At 35.9% G+C, this 20,898-nt stretch overlaps 1 protein-coding gene and 1 long non-coding RNA gene across 7 annotated transcripts in view; one reads left to right on the forward strand and one right to left on the reverse strand.

Moving 5' to 3' along the window:
• The window catches only part of TTLL7 (tubulin tyrosine ligase like 7), a 157,059-nt gene extending 152,191 nt beyond the window's left edge, over positions 1-4,868 (forward strand). For 2 of the 6 annotated variants that reach the window (XM_082408230.1, XM_082408235.1), the window contains one exon: positions 156-4,868. In XM_082408230.1, the coding sequence (XP_082264356.1) occupies positions 156-276 (121 nt within the window). In that variant the 3' untranslated portion in view covers positions 277-4,868. The remainder of the gene's footprint in view (positions 1-155) is intronic. The other 4 variants (XR_014249244.1, XR_014249243.1, XM_082408232.1 and 1 more) reach the window with 4 other exon arrangements.
• Positions 1-20,898, reverse strand: part of LOC309604817 — a 405,061-nt gene that overhangs the window by 133,564 nt on the left and 250,599 nt on the right. The window lies entirely within an intron of this gene.

A 20,898-nucleotide genomic window follows, 5' to 3' on the forward strand; every position in this document is an offset into this window, starting at 1 on the left:
CCTCCTTAGCTCAGGAGAGGAAGTCTTTTTATGTGGGTTGCATTGTTATAGTATCATTTCTCATGTAAGATGTACAGATTATTAACCACATAATATTTTAGTGAAAGATGTTAATATTAGTTTGTAAAGTCTAATTTTTAAACTATCATTTTTAGGTATTTACTACCAGGAAGTACACAATTCTTCATGAGAACACCAACCTACAACTTGAAATACAGTTCACCTGGAATGGCTCGCTCCAGTGTTTTGTTTACATCCCGGTATGGCCATTTGTGAAACAGAGGGAAGATCGCCATGGGTTATGCATAATAGCAATTCATATTTTTCCCAACTTAACATTGCAAAGACAGTGACCATTAAGTGCTGTTTTATGTATATATGACATATATGTGTGTGAAACTATATTCACACATGCACTCAAATAACATATATATTTATTATAATATATGAAGGAAGAATTAGCAGGAAACTGGATATAAGATTTAACCTTTCTGGAAATGTAATAAACCATGTTAAAATTGTTTACACAAATATGTGAATGTCTAGAATTTGCTAGGTTTATAATTAATACCTTCCTACTAGAAATGTTATTTTTGCTGCAGAGTATATAAAACAGAATTGATCTTGAAGATCCCATTACAGTCTTAAATTATTTTCTAGGTAATATGTCTTTTGACTTGAAAAAGCATTAATAGTAAATTATCTTATTAATTCTCATATATAGTAGCTATTTAAAATGAAAACAAAAATTAGAAGCCTGGTGTTGCTTGATGATAGGATTAAGTATGAAACAGGTTTGTCATTACTATAGCACACTGTAAAGTACTATAAAAATCCCAATCAGATTCTCCAAGATTTTTATCCCTCAGTGTGGAAATTTAGCTACTTGTGAAAGTGATAATGTAAATTTTCAGTAAGGATCTAGTAAGGTCATATTATGATCTAAAATGGAAGACAATCCGGTGGGTTAAAAATAAACAAAACTTACTAGCTTATATTTTTACTTTTTATTGGGAGTCACATAAAGGGAACAGAAAATGGTGGTAATGACAAAATCGTTCCATGTGATTTTTGTATCTCTTACCACTGTTACCACTCACTTTTTTTTGGAAAGTATATCTCTGATGAGTACATATGGTCAAAAACAATTTCTTCTGTTCAAAGAGCTGATATTTAAACTTATTTCAGTGTTACAGAATGATGTGTCACACTTATTTTATAAGTCTCTCAATGCTGAGACCAACTTACATTGCAAAGACTAATACAGAGTTTCATATTGCACCATAGAAAATAATCTAAATTATTGCAAATAGAAGATTCTGATTACTAAATATTATTAGTCATCGATGTGCCCTTGAGAATTTTAAAAAAATCAAAATAGAGTTTGAAGTTTTCTTCTTGTCCAAAGTTATTATGTGTAAGTTTCATAGCAGTTTACTTCCTTTTTTTGCTTACAGTTTCAAAAACAATGAGTGAGCTTTCAGTTTTCTATAAAAATATAAATAGTACCATGGATATCCTTAGAGACTGCAATATTCACCTTTTAGAATTTTATTTAAACTTCTCCCAGTAGTTTTATTTTCTCACAGATGGTAATTATTTGCAACATTCATGAGTGTTTTACCTCCTTTTACTATCCTGAAAGCTATTTCCAGTAAATCGAGAAATGGTCCCAAAGCAGAAGGAGAACTGAGAGGGGCAAACTGGCCTGCTTTAATTCACAAGCTGGATAACTGGTAACCCAAAGTTGTAAGTTGATATATTGTGCTTTTAAAGCCATGTCCTGAGGCTGTATTAGGATAAAATAGGTCCTTCCCTAAATTATTGATGGCTACTTGATTCTTTATGACTACCTACCATCCGTATTCCAGTGGATACTTTTCCTTGCTAATTGCATCCCAAAGAAGAGTTTGTTATTGTCTTAGTGGGAAAAGATGATAAGGATGTCAGGATGAAGGAAATTGCAGTGTAGCTCTGAGTGTTTATGACGCCATTTTGTGAATTCTTAAATATGTCTAGAATTTTTTGGAATAAATAATGCAAAAATTGGGATATTAACAAAATTATTATAAGAATGATCATCAAGTAGGCCTTTTCATGGAGCAATTTTAGTCATTTTTCATTGAAATTCATGATTTGTTCATGAATGATACACAATTTCAAGTGTCTGATATATGATATCAACCCAGTTTGTTGGCCACTCACTTGCATTAGCTTAAATCACAATGGTGACTTAATTTGCTAGAGTGGGTACTTTGGAAATTCTTTTCTTAGTTGTATAAAAGTGAAAATTTTATTTAAAACAAAAAAAGAATGTCCAACATGTCTCCCCCTGGGGAAAAATAAATACAAAAAAAGTAAATTTAAATGGATGAAACTACCCAGTTAGTTACTGATGAGCAAATTTCATTTTCATTCCTCTAGCTACCTAAGTCTGCCTTTGTTTGAGTGCTAGAATTTTATTGCCCACATTTGCCTCTTTATCCTGATCTAGTCTGATATGATGAAGTTGTGAATAAAAGCCATGTGCTCATTATTTATGTATACTACCTGGTATGCTGTGGACTACGGTTGTGTTAATGCTTATTCCCTAATGAGAAACTAAGAAAAGAAGATACAGTAATAAACCTTGGAAGTCTTTAGAGGCCATAGAAATATTTTAGTGATATAAAATATTCCTTAGTTTTTATTATAAATTTTTTTTTCATAGAGTTAAAATGTAACAGTATAAGTGATAGTATGGGTCTGACTCTCTCTCTTCTAGGAGAGAAAATAACTTTATCTGAAAAACTCAGAAGCTATTCAATCTTACCAAGAGATTTTGATAGGGAATTTGGTTTACTTATGATGAAAGCATATTTTCATTCTGTTATTAAAAAATATATCCCTGCTCATTCTGTCACTGATGCTTTCCAGAACTGTATATGTTTGGAATGATTCCAGAATTGTACAAGAAGTAACCTTTTAATGTTAAATTATCATCTATGAACATTGTATGAGATTGCAGATTAGTTTTCACTGTAATAATCCAGCATTGTAATAATTACCATTTGCTTTATGTATTCTGTTGAAGGAACTATTTGTGATTCATATTATGATTATTAGCAACAAATTTTATTTCATGTTGCATGTGTAAAAATGAAATTATAACAGGATCAAATATGGAAATGCCAATGGTAACCTCTATCAGATGCAAAGATCTATACAGATTTTTTCATATATCTGAATTAGGTCTAAATACACAAAATTTTTCTACTAATTCCCCCCCCCCAGAACTAAAATGAACCAAACTCAAGCAAAAAACCCCAATCTTTTCCTCATCTAACATTTACACACAGCTAGATGATAGTGGCTTCTAGACATCAAGAAAAAGATTTCATTCTAATTCTTTTTTTAATTTGGAAAGTATATGATTATAGAATTTTGTTATCTAACTAACTCTAAATTTCACGTTTTAATATAAATTAATCCAAATGCTTTCTTCTTTAGCATGACAAAGTCATTCCATTTAAAACTTCTCTTTAAATCTAAACTTCCACATTACTTATTTTCAAAAGTACCAAAAAATTGATAGTTGCATAAACTCTATTATTTCTAGTTTTCTATAAAGCATTGATTCATTCTTAAACGTATATTCTTTAGAATATAATAGCAAATACCTTGAGAAGAGTGACAATAAATACTTTCCTTTTCTGTTCTGTAATGCTGTTTTACATTTTGAGTCTCAGTTTACTTGGTTCTAAGGGTTAAATAATAAAAAGTGTAAGTACAATTAGTTGTGTTCCTGTGACCTGATGATTTTTGAAAATTTCTTTTCTCTTTAAATTGAGAAATTTAATAAAGCTTTCAAGAACTGAATTAGTTATCTAAATATTTTGCACTAATGCTACTTACCAATAAATTAAAATTTTGACAGTATTTTGATGATGAAAATTTTACTCCTTACAACTGTTTTTTCTTTCTTTTCTTCTTCTTTTTTAAACTTTAAGTTCCATTTGAAGTTTTGACCTTTGCATGGACAAATTCAAGAAAAGAGAAATCCTGCCTTTTAAACATTGGTTTATGGTGGTGTATTTTTGCTTCAGCAACAATAAAACTTATAAGATGTGTTATTGGATCAAGTTCAGTTTTTCTGCTGAGATTTTTAAGAACAAGGTTGAAGTTTCAATGTCTGAAAAGCATTAATTGTCTGGATCCATATGAACCAAGATAATGGCCACAAATAACAGTCTTGCGACCAAAAATTGTTAAATTAAAACTAATTGCACACTTTACGATTCTTGCCCTTTTTTGGTGCTTTTTTGCCTTGTTATGGGTATTGAAGGAAAACTATTCAGGTGAAACATTCTGCATTAACTGGGCTGTATTACCTAAAAAGAGCTACATAAAGTTTTTATTTTATACCCACCTGCTAATTTGAAAACTATTGGTAAAATCATCATTCAGTGCACTAATATTTTCTAAATTAGTAAGAAGACTTACCTTACAAAAATAATCAGATAATGCTGATATTTCGCTTTCAAAGGCTAACAATGACAGTTCTTGGTCCTGAGCTGGTTGGTTCATACAATAACTAATGTACATGCTACTACATTGAGTATTAATAGATTTGCTGAAGATTCTGGGTTTGAGGATTAGCTTGAAAGCAATACATTTGCTACCATGAATCATGACTCAAATTATCCCCATGTGTTTTGCTACCTGTATATGAATGCAAATGTTGTTACAGAAAATATGCTTGAAATGTCAACACAATGTGCAATTAGTATTGCATTGTCATGCTTCAGCATGTGATATCTGTATGGTGAAGTTATTTCAATTACTCAGATATGTTACTATAATAAAAAATGTTTAATATAAGAAAGCTACATATGTCATCAAATGGTTATTTCTGTCCCCCCCCCGCCCACACACACACACACACACACACACACACACACACACACACACACACACACTGTTTTTAGTAGTAGAAGAGACTGGCTCTCAATTAAGCCTTCAGGGTGATGAAATATATTTTCACAGTAATTTTCTTCTGCTGTAGAGTCAGCAGTAGAACTGTGGGGATAACTTTACCTGCTATTAAAGTCAGGTTGAGTAAACAGAATTGGTGTCAATTCCTCTCTTAGTTAGCTGGAAGGTAGACTGGTCTAAAATTTAGAAATGACATTTTTATATCTTTCTAGCATCATTATAACAGTAGTATTACTAATCTGAATAGAAATATGTCAGCATCTCAGCTATGACATTCTTTTCAGGAATTTATAATTTTATCACTATTAAAATATACTAAACCTCAATAAGAAGCATATCCTAGTCTTATTGCCACTATTACCATTGTCTATAAGATGATTGTATATAAGGAAATTGAATATTTTTCCTTTAAAGGAAGGAAGCTCTTTGGATAAAAATCTATCATGATAGGAACTTTAATGCATGTATACCTCAGCGACAAGTGATACAGATATTGACTTTTTAAATGTATTTTTAAAGATTTGTTATTTTATAAAGTAAAAATATTCTATAAAAGCTTTAAGCTTTGAATTTTTGAATTTTTTCAGTGACAGATAAAGACAAGACCAATGTGGGTAGTTTAGTATCTCCCTATTTTACCAAATAATTTGTAAGATAAATATACATATAGTAAATGATTGAAAATCTTTTAAAACTATAAATAAATCATCCTGAAATAATCTCAAGTGTTAGAAAACTTCTTGTGGTGCCTTAAAACAAGATTAACATTTAGCTCTTTTGTAGAAAGTAAGATAATAGATCTTTAATTTGCAGAGAGTAATCTCTTAGTGATTATTCATGTACATATAGAATATAGTGACAAAAATGTCCATCACCACGGTCAAGTAAATGTGGAAAACATTGGATGTATAAATTGGAATGTGTTTCCTTCAACTTTCAGGACCTATCAAGAGTCTTTAGTATTCTAAGATGCTTTGAGAGTCCCCAGCGAGGGACTGGGACATAACACTAGTTCCTAAACTAATTTCACTGTGGTATCTTATTGAAATGCATCTCCCAGGACTAGTCTTCTATTGACTAAGGTTTGGAAAACACCTAACTACACCAAGTCATTCACTAATAAAGGAATCAAGGTATTTATTAATTTATTTATTTAATATAAACTGGTATAATTATGAACACTGACAAATCTAGTGCAAGAATTTACTTGCACTTGTTGCTTGAGAATTTGGTCATTTCCAGAGGAATATTTGAACAACTGTTTCAGCAGGAATGTCTTGACCCAAGAAGGATGACCGCAGATAAATAGTCTTAATGGTAAACATGAGTTCTATTAGATATTTGAAACATAATCATGATATGCAAAGTAATATAAAATGCTTAAGATGTGGACAGAATGTGGTTCAAGCCCTTATGAAAAACTATTAATGATGTATTGGGTCTAACATGATAAAAGTTTGTCTTTAATGAGAGTCTAACGTCACCCATCAGCAGATGATAAGAGCTTTGTATAATAGACAATATATCTAGATGCCCTTGCTGGCCATCTGAAAGACTCTTCTTATATAAACAAAAAGGCCTGTTTGTGGCTGATAAATTTCCTTCAAAGCTGGAATTTATTAAAAGTTTGTTGTATTTGTGAGAGACAAAATCTACTGAGCCAATTTTTTTTCTGTGGTTAAGTTTTCCTTAAGCAGTATGTTAGACACTTTGGGAGCCTTCAGAAGTTTCGTCTTTCATTTCTATTTGTCCTTATGAAATATTGCCAAATTAGTCTCCCTCTTTAAAAATATAGGAAAAATACTGCTATTCAGTATATTTAGGGAGTTATACACTGAATGGTACTATAATGACCTAAACTGAACTATTTTATATAGTTATCAAAAATACTAAAATTTTGGCTTGGAAAGTAGTGTCTAGACTTTTGTACAGAAATGACACCATTTTTATAACTATAGCAAGGCAGCCTTCAATATTTTATATAGAAGTAGAAATATACAGTGAAAGTAAGCAAATTCCAAATTTTGTCCTAAGAACAGGTACAAGCAGACATAAACCACATAAATTGGCACTGTTGTAACAAAAACCTTCAAGGATAATAACGAAACTATGTAAATTTAGCCAAGCTCTGTTCTATTACAGATGCTGCTGTTGATAGTGATAGAATAAGATAACTTTTAAAAGGTCAAGAAACATAATAAAATTTATTTTTTAAAATGGCAATACAGTATGCTGTTAGCAGTAAAAACGTTAATATATTACCATGTTTATAATATATCTGATTTTGTGGAAAATATATGACAGTGTGTGTGAAAAATACAGAGTATATAAACCTTAATGCAATCTAAGAAAATACAATTTCAACATATTACCTCATTTTCATTAAAATGATGAAAATGTGAATTCAGAAAATCTCATAGTCCTTAGTCTAAAAATAGGTAGATCATGAAAACCTAATATCATTTAAACTCAAATTGGTATTTGTTCAGTAAATGTTCTACATCATAATGTGATGTACAAAGGAAAACTCAAATTTGTGGAAGAAAATGAAGGGATTATTTTTAAAACAAATTTAGCTAATCCCATTATGTTTTTGACTCTTCCAAACTGAAGCAATAGTCTTGTTGTCATGAAACATTTACTGCAAATAAAGAATAAGTAGATTCCTCAGAAGTTAGCTAGATTTTGTATTTTAGCCTCAGGTTTCTCAGCCAAAGATTACTTATATTTGTGTTTTTGAATTTTTTTCCTGACCATTTCTAATTTTCTGCATTTCATCTCCTCTGGTTCCACTTATTACCATGTGAAGCATTACCACATTATTCTCACTCTAAAAATACTAAATAATCATTGCCTATTTTGGTTGTTTTAACTAAAACATTGAGTTCTTATAAATGTATACAAAGTGCAAAGGCAGATTCCACTTCTGCATTATTGTCTACACTTTTGGATTAATACTTTTTTCAGCATTTTGGTCCACATAGTATCCATTTTTTCTGAGCAACAGGTAAATGGTTTCACTTCTCTTAAGTTGTGTGGCTTAGAATCTCCTGAGAATGTACATCCTGATAAACCAGGAGAAGCTCACTTCTAGAGCTGAAATGTTCTAATATCGATCTTGCTTCTTATACATGCTAGAAATTTCCACACCAGTTTGCACATCTGACCTAGGTACTTAATTATTAAATAGGGGATTACAGATTTCTAGAGAACTCCATGGCACCGTAACACCTTGCTAAGTAATCCCAAGGCTTTGGGAAAATAAAAGGAAGCCCTTTATAAAGATTGGAGTCTGCTTTATTACCTTCCTTAGCTTATTATCTCTCATCTACTGTCTTTTTTACTTTTCTTATGTAATAGAACATCCAATGGAATAGGAAGCAGATGATGTGTGTTCCAATCCTGGTTCTGCTATGAACTACCTGGGTGGGACAGGGTCTTCGTTTCTTAAAAGTAAATACCAACTTTGTCTATATGAGAATTGTGTTGTGAGGAAAATAGGAAGCACTAGTCTCTGTAGTAAAGTAGTGTCATTTCCCCATTGTATATAAAAAAAATCTCACTGATGATCAGAAGACTCTTCTTTGTGATTCTGAGTCTGTCGGGGTATCATCAGGATGTCAGGATCTGTAAGAATGAGACGAAGGAAACTTGTTACCAGGTGGTGATCATCTTCACCCATTCTCTAAAAACACCTTACATATACCCACTAAATTCAGTCTCAAGATCACAAGTAAAAGTTATTTACACAGCCAGGGATTTTAGACAAAACAAAACCAAAATCCGTAGATTTTGTTATTCTTAGTAAAGTAAGATGCTGGTTGAAAGAGTGGCCTCAGATGCCAGATGACCTGGCTTTCAATGACTCTGAGCCTCAGTTTCTTCATGGTAGAATAGGGCATTCCCTATAGTGTTGGAACTAATTGGACTATTCTATGCAAGGTTCTGAGCCTGGTGTGTACCTCCCAATAAATGTTTGTTGCTGTTATTTTATTTCCACGTGATGCCTTTCTCCACCATCCCAGAGAAGCACAATTCTGTGGTGATATTTTAGGATTGAGAGCTCCCCAAACCGTCACGGCACTCTGGGCCATGCTCCAGGTCCTCCCATCACATATTTCCAGCCTTGCTGTCTAGCTCGTTCCTCCTCTTGAAGCAGGTCAGTTTTGGTCAAGGGAACAATGTGTCTGTTCAATTCCCCAAAATTTCCTCTAACCATCAAGATCTCTGAATACACTGAATAGAAGGGAAAATAGAGTGTTCTGTAAGGAACAGACTTACGTATTTGTTCTTAGGAAATGCTAAGTATAAACATCACAGAATTACCATGCACATGCCTTTTCTGAAACAAGAAGGTGTAAAGAAAAATCATAATGAGTGAAAACTTTTTATGGGCTGCTCTTGGTTTTGCTCACCAGGGCTTGATGTACGCTGTCAGCACCACAAACAGCACTAGGCCTCCTACCTGCCAAGCACTGCTGAACGGAGCTCTGGGGTATACAGACCTCACATTCTGGGTGGGGAGATACATAGGCACTGCTAGGTAGCAGTAATGCAGGCAGGTGGCACAATGGAGATATGAGGGGTTTTTTTGTTTGTTTTTTTATTTTAATTTTTGGCTGTGTTGGGTCTTCGTTTCTGTGCGAGGGCTTTCTCTAGTTGGGGCAAGCGGGGGCCACTCTTCATCGCGGTGCGCGGGCCTCTCACTATCGCGGCCTCTCTTGTTGCGGAGCACAGGCTCCAGACGCGCAGGCTCAGTAGTTGGGGCTCACAGGCCTAGTTGCTCCGCGGCATGTGGGATCTTCCCAGATCAGGGCTCGAACCCGTGTCCCCTGCACTGGCAGGCAGATTCTCAACCACTGCGCCACCAGGGAAGCCGCTATGAGGGTTTTGTGCGAGAACAGCAGAAACCACGAGCATCCTGCGTGGGAGAACTGGGAACAGTGTCACAAGACAGCAGTGGAGTTAGGTCTTGATATATGAGCAGGATTTCAAAAGAAAAGAAGAGGGTTCCAGATACAGGGAATATCAGAGGTGAGAGGACCCGACTCACTCACAGAGCCGAGAAGCTCCACGTGGCTCAGCGTGGGTTGGGGTGTGGAGTGGATGAAGAGACGCAGGTTGAGCCCAAACTGCAAAATCCTTAGATGCTACAGTTAAGAGTTTGGATTAGACCCTTTACACACTGGACTCGATGGGCATTAAAAAAAATCAAGTAGTAAGGAGATGGGGTCTGCGATTTATGGAGTTGGCTATGCTGGCCTGGTGGAAGGAGGAGGGAGACTGGGCTTGGTGGCAGGAAGCTAGTTAGGACTGGAGTTAGGACCAGGGCCTCAACTCAGGTGGGTGGATCCAGACTCAAGAGACATTTCTGAGGAAGAATCCTTCAGACCTTTGGACCTATTTTATATGAGGAATGAAGGAGAGAGATCAAGGGATTGTCTACTTTTTAAAAAATTATGGTGAAAAATTTAGTGTAAAAAATGTGTGTTTAATATGCAGGCTGAAGTTGTTCCTTTCAAGCCTGCTTTTGTTGGCTGAGGCATGTAATTTCATTTTGACAAACATGTATCAAGTATCAGCTGTATGTCAGGAGCTGTGCTAGATACCAGAGAAACAAATGATTAATAAGACAACACGCTCACTTTCCATGAGCTGCAATTCCAGCAGAGGAAAAAGTCATCTACACAGATCGCTATAGTAAAATATACTAAACATAAATAACAGAGAGGTATGTAAGGAACTCTGTAAAATGTTCTCTTCTTGGTAACATGGAGGACCTCTATAACGTGAGGGCTTAGCTCTGGTTGCCAGATGGAATTGCTCTTATAGGTATCCAGGTACAATGAGTAATTTGCTTAACAGAAAGCGGAATTGATGCTTAATATTTAGATTAGAAATAGGAGCACATAATAGGAAGAGGTTAAAAAAAAAAACAAAAAACAGTTAAACTTTCTCTTCAGAAAGGACTCCTGGATTTTCTACAGTTTCAGCTTTAGTCCAAATGATGAGAGGTGTGTAATGCGGCTGCTTGGAGGCAGGACTCAGAAGTGAAACTGTCAGGATTTGAATCCCAGTCCTACCACCTCCTAAGAGTCTGACCTGAATACCCTGTTTCTCATTTTCCTTATGTGTAAAATGGGGATAATAATGACAGTGTTGATAGGGTGGTTGTGAAGATTTTTTGTGCATTTCTGAAGTCATCAATGAGAGAGATGCATTTCATTCCTTATGCTAGATAGCCTTCAAAATAGCTGTACCAGAGGTCAGGCTTTTATTTTATTAAGTAAATACCTTATTGATTTGATGCAGTTTTTAAAGTTATTTTTATTATATGGTTTCACAATAGATTCTGATTATATGTTGTATTTAAAACTTGATTCTCACATATCTTCAACTGAATGACTTATAACAGTGCAAATTGCATTCCCATTGATTGTTCTTCGCAGTGTGATAATTCTTTCTTTCTACGTTACTGATATGATGATCTTCCTGTTTGTCTGTCAATAATATTAGCAACAACCTTATATCACTAGATATTCTATTCTGAGGTTTAAATGATAGAGAGACAACTCTTGCTGCTTCTCTAACATCCTTTCATCTAAAATGTGCTTTTGTTATTGGTTTTCATTAGGAGGAAATACATGGAAAGATTAATTTAAAAGACACTGTTTCTGCCCTCAGTATCTGGTACTGTTTATCAATTGCTCAGCTCTGCTGTCACTCTTAGTGACATTGTTAAGCTACTTAACTGAACTATTGCCCAGTTAGTCTCTTTCCGTTATTTATATGTAATCATTAATTAATTAATATTATATTACTTTCAATAGAATAGTCACCGTGTGGTATAACATCTTCAAGCAGATCCTGGGGGAAGAGGCAGAACCGGAATAATAATAATCAAGCCTCTACTCGATAATCCTCCCTACGCAGTGAGCTGTCCTTAATGCAGATGCAAGCTACCAGACCGTGCGCTGTGAGCTCCTTGCGTTGCCTTTGACATCTGTGAGCTGCAGAAAGACTATGATACTTCAGAAGTCAAGTTTTCATACCTTGTAGAATAGAAGGTCCTGCTCTGTTTTAAACACCATAACACTTGTTTCCTGAGGTTATTTCTCTAAACTTATGGGTAGGTCTTCCAAGGGAAAGGAAAACTCTGAAAAGTCCCTGAGTCTTGCCTTCCAAAGATGACCCAGTGAGCATAAGAGGGGCTTGGCTTATGGAATACCATTTTCAAGTCTTTGTCAAAGAAACTTTTGCTTACATCTTTCATGTCTTCGTTCATGTGATTGAACATACACTTTATTCAGTCTCGTATTTAAAATACTAAAGCATACAAAACAGTCTTTCACTTTGTTGGTTGAGTGTGGTATTTTGGTAAGCTAAATTTCCCAAAAGTTAGTCGGGTCTATTTGACTAATGCAGAGAACTGGTTAAAGTATGACTGGAATGCCTCTCTGAAAAGACTCTTGATTTGGAGGAGAGGAAATGTGGAAAAGGTAATTGTGAAGTTTCTATTCTGACAATAAAACGCTATATGTTGCTTGAATTATAAGTGAATTAAAGAGAAAGGAAAAGATGCCTGTTTATTCCAAGATTCTACACTCAGTTTAGTTGTATTTTCACTTATACAATGTTTAGTAGGTAACGGCTTCCCCTGGTTCTTTATTCAGTATTTATATTCATTGTAAATAGGAAAAATTTTGTTTTTTGTTAATTTGTTAATTATATATCAATTGCCGTTAACCAGTGGGAAAGACCTTTTTGGCATGCTTTTTGACATTTCTAGTGGTGTGCTGGTAAATACACACACATAACAGAAAAACAAAACCCTGATTTACAGTGTTTGCCAATTTCTGTAGTGTTAATACTCCCACATGACAGATGTCTAATATCAAAATTATGTCCATGAACGAGGAGTTGGGACATTATTTTCACAGTCAGCTTTTGCAAGTTGGTAATAGCTGGCTCCAGCAAATCACTGGCTCTGATTTTAAAATTGGTAATCACACGATTTTTTTTTTAATTAATCATTTGGACTTTTGCTACTACTTATGTTTATACAGTAAGTTTTCTTTTCAAATGGTTCATAATTTGTTTCTGCAAATATGTAAATGGATAGAGCACTTAGGAAACTGCAAAGACTTTCACCTTTCAGTAAATCAGGTTCTCAAAGCTGAATTTCTTAAGTAGTTAGTACCCTCCTGTTCATTTTCTTTGGTACTTTATTACAAAGTGAAATTTCCTGGCAGGCCATAAATGAAAACGTTTAAGTGTGTGCTCCAACTGGCTTTTAATTCATGTCAATTTAGAAACTCGGAATTATTTAAAGCAGTTCTAGCTGTTCTAAGGTTAGCAATTAGCACTTCAATTTGTGCAAATGGCACTGAAAATGCTGTGTTGAAACAGACTGTTTCTCTTAACAAGAAAACCTTTAAACAAAGTTTTAAAAAATCGGTGGCAATCAATCTGAACAGTACTACCTTTTCACCAAGAGAGAGCAACATAGGCACACTTTACAAAAATACATTAAGTGGCCATTTTACACTGTAAGTGGTAGAACCGTGTCCGAGCTCTACTTAGGAACCTATTACTTTACCTGCCTCTGAACATGATGGATGAGGTGCAGTGATTAGTTAGGGTTATGGCAGTTGACGATCTCTATAAAGATCATATTTTTGCCTTCAGATATTTTTCTATGCACAATATGTTTCTTCATTACGATTTCATTTATCGTGCATGTTTAAGTTTCTGAATATTGACACTGTTTGTCCTGTCAGAAATGGTTTTCAACAAGATATATTTTCTCCATCTGATATAATGAAGTTAAGTAAAACTGCAGGAGTTTTCAATGTGGGAGTGGTGGATTTTTAATTTTTGTATTGTTTGAAAATAATTAAGGTGTGTAATATCCAACTTTAAGAGAACTGGTATGTCTGGAAATTTTCTTTAGGGAGATCTTAGTTCTATTAAATGGAATGGCAACTCTGAATACAAACAACTGACACTTGACCGTAAAGTGGAAGTGTGAAGATGTCACCAATAAATTTTGAACTTTCAAAGAATTAATTGTGATTCACTTTAATTGGACATTTTGCTGGATTTTGTGTCTCAAAGTCTTGCCTTAATTACTTCAGGGACAAAATTTCCTCTTAAGGTTTTCATACTTTAGTAAGACAGTGTCTTTAGGTTGCAGTAACTAAATATTAAACTTATATTGCTTCCATATAACAGCAGGACTACCTGCAAAACATATCAGTTAAAACTCGATAAGGCCGAATCTTAAAAATGTCAGTGACAAGTGATTTATTATACTTTTAAATTCAAGTTTTATGGATCTTTAGATACTTGTCAACCTCTGGGAGTGCACTTACCAGGTGAGGGCAGAAAAAGAAAAAAAAAACGGTCATGGCTGCAAATAAATTCATCAGATCTATGCTTTTAGGAAAGTTACTTTCATGTTACTTTAATTCAGGAAAATTCAGAAAAAATAAAAATACACCTAAAGCATTTATTTTTAAAAGATTTACTTTTAGAAGTCTTTATAGGAAGAAGCTTGTGGCTTTAAAAAATTCTGTGTAAATATTTGCATGGTTTCTGTAGCTTGCTGCTGGGAATGTTGACAGGCGTGTGTTAGGAATGTTAATGCCACAAGGAGGCGTTGCCCTGTACCCTTGAGGTCTGGTCCTGCTCTTGTCCTTTCATATTTTACTTAGTTTTGAAAAAACAGTAATTATATTTAACATCCTGGGTCTAACTCTATACTAGACATAGTTACCTCAGAATATAACAAATTTCATGTATTCAGTGAGCCACCTACTTTGCAAAAAAATCCTCAGATCATGTATACGTACACACACACACACACACACACACACACACACACACACACACACACTCGTATACTTATAACTGCAAGATCTCAATTTTAAAGTTGTAACTTAGGAACTATTCTGCACATTTAATAATATTTTACTTCCGGTTTCTTTATATAGAAAATTCCCCTAAAGAGTTTAAAATACAAATTAAATGAATAAAATTTTGACTTGTAGACTTTAAAGGGCCATCAATCAATCAAAAAGCTATTGATATTTACAGAACACACACTATGTTCCAGGCAGTCTGATGAGTACTAGAGATCCAGAGGTAAAATATCTCTGCCAGTGGAAGGACATCCCACCAAAGCTCAAAGTCCTTGAAAAGTACAAGATGGCAAGTTTAGGGAACAGAGAGAGGCTGTGACAAGAGGGAGGGGTGGCCTGTGGTAGGTCAGGGAGGGCGGCACAGATGAGGATGGAGACGAAGGAGCTACTCACATGGGCTTGCTAGGCCATGGTGTGGAGGCTGGATTTTTTAAGTTCCGTGGAAAGCCACTGCACACTCTTAAGCAGAAGAGTGAGACGCTGCTATATCTTTGAAGAAAGACCTTTCTTACTCCTATGCAGAAGACAGATCGTAGGGTGGAAGGAGTGAATAGAACGTCATTTGGGAGGCTACTAATGTTAGTAGCTTTGATGCGGGTGAAAGAGACGATGAAGATGAAGAAAGGAGAAATTAAAATATTGGGGAGGTAGAGCATAAGACTTGCTGGTACTGGGGGTCAGTAAAGGGAAAGAATCAAGGATGTTTTTAGATTTTTTGACGTGAACACCTGAGTGTATGGTTTATTGGCATTTATTGACATGAGGAGGAAAGGTTTGTGAGGGGCTGGGGAATATAGAATTCGCTTTTGACGTGTTAAATTTGATATCCAAGTGGAATTATTAGGAAGATAGTTGTATATAAAAATAGCTACTATTCTCATATCCATTTTCAAATGAGAGTACTGAGGCACAGAGAGGTTAAACAACTAACCCAAGATCATCCAGCTTAGTTTCATCAGTGGAGCTAGGATTACCATCCAGAAAGTCTGGCTCCAGAGTCTACTCTTTAAGCCACTGCTCTGTCATTTTGGCATTCAGGGTTGGAGATTTTTAAAATCATGGTGTTGGAAGGAGCTCCCTCTGGAAGAGAAGGTAGATAGATAGGGAGTAGAAAGACTCCCAGCCATGCCTGTACACTCCTGCATTAGAGGTGTTGAAGGAGATGAGAAGATAGCAAGGGAGACTGAAAAAGAGCCACCACTGAGGTCTGAGGAAAACCAGGGGTAGGAAGGGTCATAGGAGCCAAGAGGAGAAATTGTTTCAAGCAGATGAAAGCTGCATGGACATTGAGTGAGATGAGAAAAGAGGTGAATTGGTCAACATGGGACAGGTTGTGACCTTCACAAGAGCTCTTTCAATAGAGCGGTAGGGAAGGAAGCCAGTTTAAATTAGGTTGACCATATTATGGGAAGCACAATACCGACACGGAATTAGGAATTAAGAAGGTATCTCATGTTGCTACATATGTGACATATGTGTAATCTGGACAGTGAATCACATTCTGTTTGGGTCAATAATGTGGAGAGCATGGGCTCTGGAGTCAGACCTGAGTATTAATTCTAAATCTGATACTAGTTCTGTCATCTTAAGACTTTTACAAGAGCTTTTAAGCCTCTTTTATCTTAAGCTTCTCTGAGGCTCTTTGTTTATCCGTAATGTTTGTTTCATGCAATTCTTGGAAGAGGCTCTGCTGGTTACCTCCTTGCTTTTCCTTTTGTAAAATGCTATTTCCTTTACTTGAAATTGGTTGAAATCTCCACCTGCCCCTAACGTCCTCATTACTAACTGCCCCGGTCCTTTATGTTAAGGCTTATATGCATTTCGAAAGTTGCATTAAAACTTTTTTTTGTGATTACTCACATTTTTCGCTCCTAGTAAATTGTGTGCCAATTAATTAAAATAGGGTTCCTGTCTTTTCATTTTGTATCTCTAAACACCAATCAGATTGTGCAGCATAGAGTACGTATCCCAAACATTTTGACCGAGTTGAATTACTTGAGTCCCACGGTGTGAGTGGAGCATGAAGCCAGTGAGGACTGCTGTGGGGGGAAGGAGAGGGCAGGGAACACTGGGGCTACACCGATGCTTTAGGCAGCAGTGCAGTGGTGCAATCCACTTTCAGTTTAAACGCCAAATGCAGACACGTGACCAAAGAGATTTAGAACTTCTCCCATCACACAACATAGAGAGAAGGCAGCTGTCAGAACAAAGGATCCAAGGTCCCTACAGAGAGAACTCAGACATGTTTGTTGTGCAGTGGTAGAGAGACGAGACAGGGAGCTGTGCAGTGGTAGAGAGACAGGGAGCTGCAGCAGTCTACAGCTGTGGCCAGGAGTTCATAAAGCGGACTGGCGGAGGCAAAGTTTTCAGGAGAAAACAGTTGATGATATATTCACTCAGTACTTTGAGCTAAGATTAAGGGTAAGGCTTAATAATAAAGAGTCCCCAAATAAGAATAAATAAGGTGAATAATCTGACTTTAGAATGTTGGAGTTTCACAAAATATTGTTTACTTAATATACAAGTAAACTTGATCTTGTTTTGTACGGGGGAGTTGATTATGTAAGGGCATGAAATAAAGTAAAATGATGATTGAGCCAGGTTTGTTCATATGTTACTTTCTAGGTGTGATGGAATTTTTCTTCTTTCTCGTAATCTGTTCATTTTTGGATTTCTTTTAAGGGCACTTCTTATTGCTCTCAAATTAAATAGCTTTATTCTGGCCCACATACTAAGAACATAAAAGAAATGAGGTCAAGTCTAATGAAAATCATAGAGTGAGACACTTGGTATCAGACAATGAGTAGAAATGAGAAATGAATGTAATCACCTTCTATCATTTACGGGTTTTTATTATTATCATGATATTTCATGAGGAACTGTTTTGGGATATAATCGAAGCATCTAGATATGAAAAGAACCTCAAAGTTGTCAGCTCAGAAGGTCAAGAACTTGTTTTGCTGTTGAGTTCTACTGACATATATAGGGAGAAATATAGGCTACCTAAGTAGTAAAGAGACATTTTAAGTGTAAAAATTAAGATTTGAGATCAGGGAACATAAAAATCTAACAAATCTAACAAATATAAAATAAAGTATACTGTCACTTAACTCACTAAGGAAGGGAGAAGAAATATAAGGAAGTTTGAGGTGGAAGGAGGGAGAGGACCAGAAAAAGAAAGAGACTTCTGACATTCGTGTGGACAGCTACCAAGAGAGGGAAGGAGAATCAGACGTCCCCTCAAACACAGCAACACAAGTAGGAAAACAAAGTTTAACAGGCACCCCCCATTTATCTAGATAAATTGAATAGAAAAAAAGAAGAGAACACCATATAAATACACTAAATAAAAGAGATTATGAACTCCCTAAAGGCAAGGCTTGTTTCTCATTTATCTTTGTGTCTTCAGCTCCTAGTACACCAAAGTAGGTTCTTAGTAAATGTTTGTTAAAATGTTGAAAAAACAGAGAAAACAATTTCTTATTGAGTAATAGCTCATCCTGTAGCCTACAAAGTTACTTTGCAACTCCAGGCATGAACAGAATATATAAACTGTAGTCACTCATCCAAGGACTGTAAGAGATTCACTGAATATTGAAGGTTTTCCATTATGCTTTAGCCTATTGATATGGAAAGCAATGGAAGGAAGGAGTCATGACTTATAATTGTTGAGGTCAACACTGATATGTTCTGAAATGGTCAATACAAATACATTTCAAAAGACACCGAAAAAATTTCTAAGAAGTTGAAAGAAATACTTGCTTGTGAATATCTAGAGAAATGTGGAATGCACCACGAACATTTTTTATGACCTGATACATTTTAGGTATTTAATTTTGAAAACTGAGTATTATCAAATTCAGCATAGAGTGTCTTTAAATGCCTGTGTTGATTTGACTTTAGAATTCCTCATAGCCATACCACCTCTGCATATGTTCCTTCCTCTCTGTTTTCTTTTAATAAGAAACTTATTTGACATAACTTAGAGTTTTTAGAAAAGAATAAAATATTCTTGTTATATTGCTCTTAATATATGAGACCATGGGAGAAAGTGGTTTGAAGCCCTGCTATCCAGGAAAGCCCATTTTCCCCACATATTCTAGTTGAGAAAGTAGTTAGAATAGCTGGTGTGATAACTTGTAGTAAGATGGAAACTTACTTTGTTGTATTCTGCTTTTTTCAGATTGTCAGGTTTTATTGTTGTTGTTATGCTTTTCTCCTAGGTAAACCTTGGTATGTTTAGACCTTATCCTAGGAGAAACAATGATAACTGTGGTGTTTTGGCATGGGGGCTGCTAAGGGCATTGGGTGGGAGTAATCACTCAACATAACCCATGTACAGAAGCTGGGGGCTGGTGGCCTCTCCTTCTACTGTGATACCACCCCACTAAGACTCCAGTGCACTCTGTTGGAGACTTTCAAGTGTCCTGAGCTTCCAGAGAGTCAGTAGGAGGAAGTAGATTGTCCATAAAGGACGATTCAGATAGGACTGAAACAGATAGGCATGATCACCAGGTGATAAGTAGACTGCAGTGAATAGTAAATTCCTGGATGGTAATAAAAAGAAAAGCTGATGGAATTTCTTAGCATCAGTGATGTGTACTGGTCCATTGGATGCTCTTAGAATGGACATGGGACAATGAGACGATTTTCTATGCCTCTCTTATGCTCGTAACACGTACCTATTGCTCTGGCAAAGGCTGGGCAGTTTCTGGGTGCATTTTGTTTGTCTTCCAGGCTCAGGCCCCCATCTTGGGCCTCAGGGACCTCTTCCCCTAGTCACGTCCTCTTTCATTATTGTCCTTCCTCTTCCAGGCCCCTGAATCTTTATCTCCTCTGGAGTGCAGTAACCTGGCTCTCTTTTGGTCTTTCCAATTAGTGTTTATGGCATAAACTTTATGTCCCAAGTTCTTTCAGTGCTTTGCCTTTTTATTTCTTACCCAATTCCCCAAACCATGCTTTCGAATTTAAAAAAAATCTTTCTTGCAAAGTAACTGGGTTCTTGCAAGGAAAAACTTCAGCGTTCACACTTTGCTCTCTGCTATCAGTTTTGCAAATCTACTTTAAAATTTTAAAACTGAGCACTCTCTCACTTCATCCCAGCTTATCCTTCCCCCTCCCCGTGTCCTCAAGTCCATTCTCTACGTCTGCGTCTTTATTCCTATCCTGCCCCTAGGTTCTTCAGAACCTCTTTTTTTTATTTTAAAGATTCCATATATATGTGTTAGCATACAGTATTTGTTTTCCTCTTTCTGACTTACTTCACTCTGTATGACAGACTCTAGATAGCTAGTGGGAAGCAGCCGCACAGCACAGGGAGATCAGCTCAGTGCTTTGTGACCACCTAGAGGGGTGGGATAGGGAGGGTGGGAGGGAGACGCAAGAGGGAGGAGATATGGGGATAAATGTATATGTATAGCTGATTCACTTTGTTATAAAGCAGAAACTAACACACCATTGTAAAGCAATTATACTCCAATAAAGATGTTAAAAAATTAAAAAATAAAAAATAAAAACTGAGCACTCCCTGTTTCTCTTCTCTCTCTCTTTTCATTCCTGTTATAACAAGGCTGATCTCCCAGAGACAAAGACGGCTATTCATTATTGAGTGATGGGTTCATCAAGAGTTTGTGGGGCTTATGGAGCCACCTGTGCAGGGAGAAGTGGCAGCATTAAGGCAGGTCTCTGCTCCCATCAGCTGGGGTCACACAGATATGTATTTTCCATAGAGCACGTTCTTAATGTAACTGGGCTCCAACTGCATTGATGAGACCCTGGTGTGTGTGTGTGTGTGTGTGTGTGTGTGTGTGTGTGATAAGAAGTTAGGTGGGGCATGCCCACATCAGCTAAATAGGGGGTATGATGTACCCACAAATGGCCCCCGCAGAAAAGCTAGCATGTGAATACACAGATGGCATGTAAAGCATCAGGAACAGCCAGTATAGAACTATGAGCATTATTGCCTAAGTAACAATATTTTGTCCCTTTCTCCGGACACGCC

The sequence above is a fragment of the Balaenoptera borealis genome, assembly GCF_965194805.1.
Source record: "Balaenoptera borealis genome assembly, chromosome: 1".
Classification (NCBI taxonomy): domain Eukaryota; kingdom Metazoa; phylum Chordata; class Mammalia; order Artiodactyla; family Balaenopteridae; genus Balaenoptera; species Balaenoptera borealis.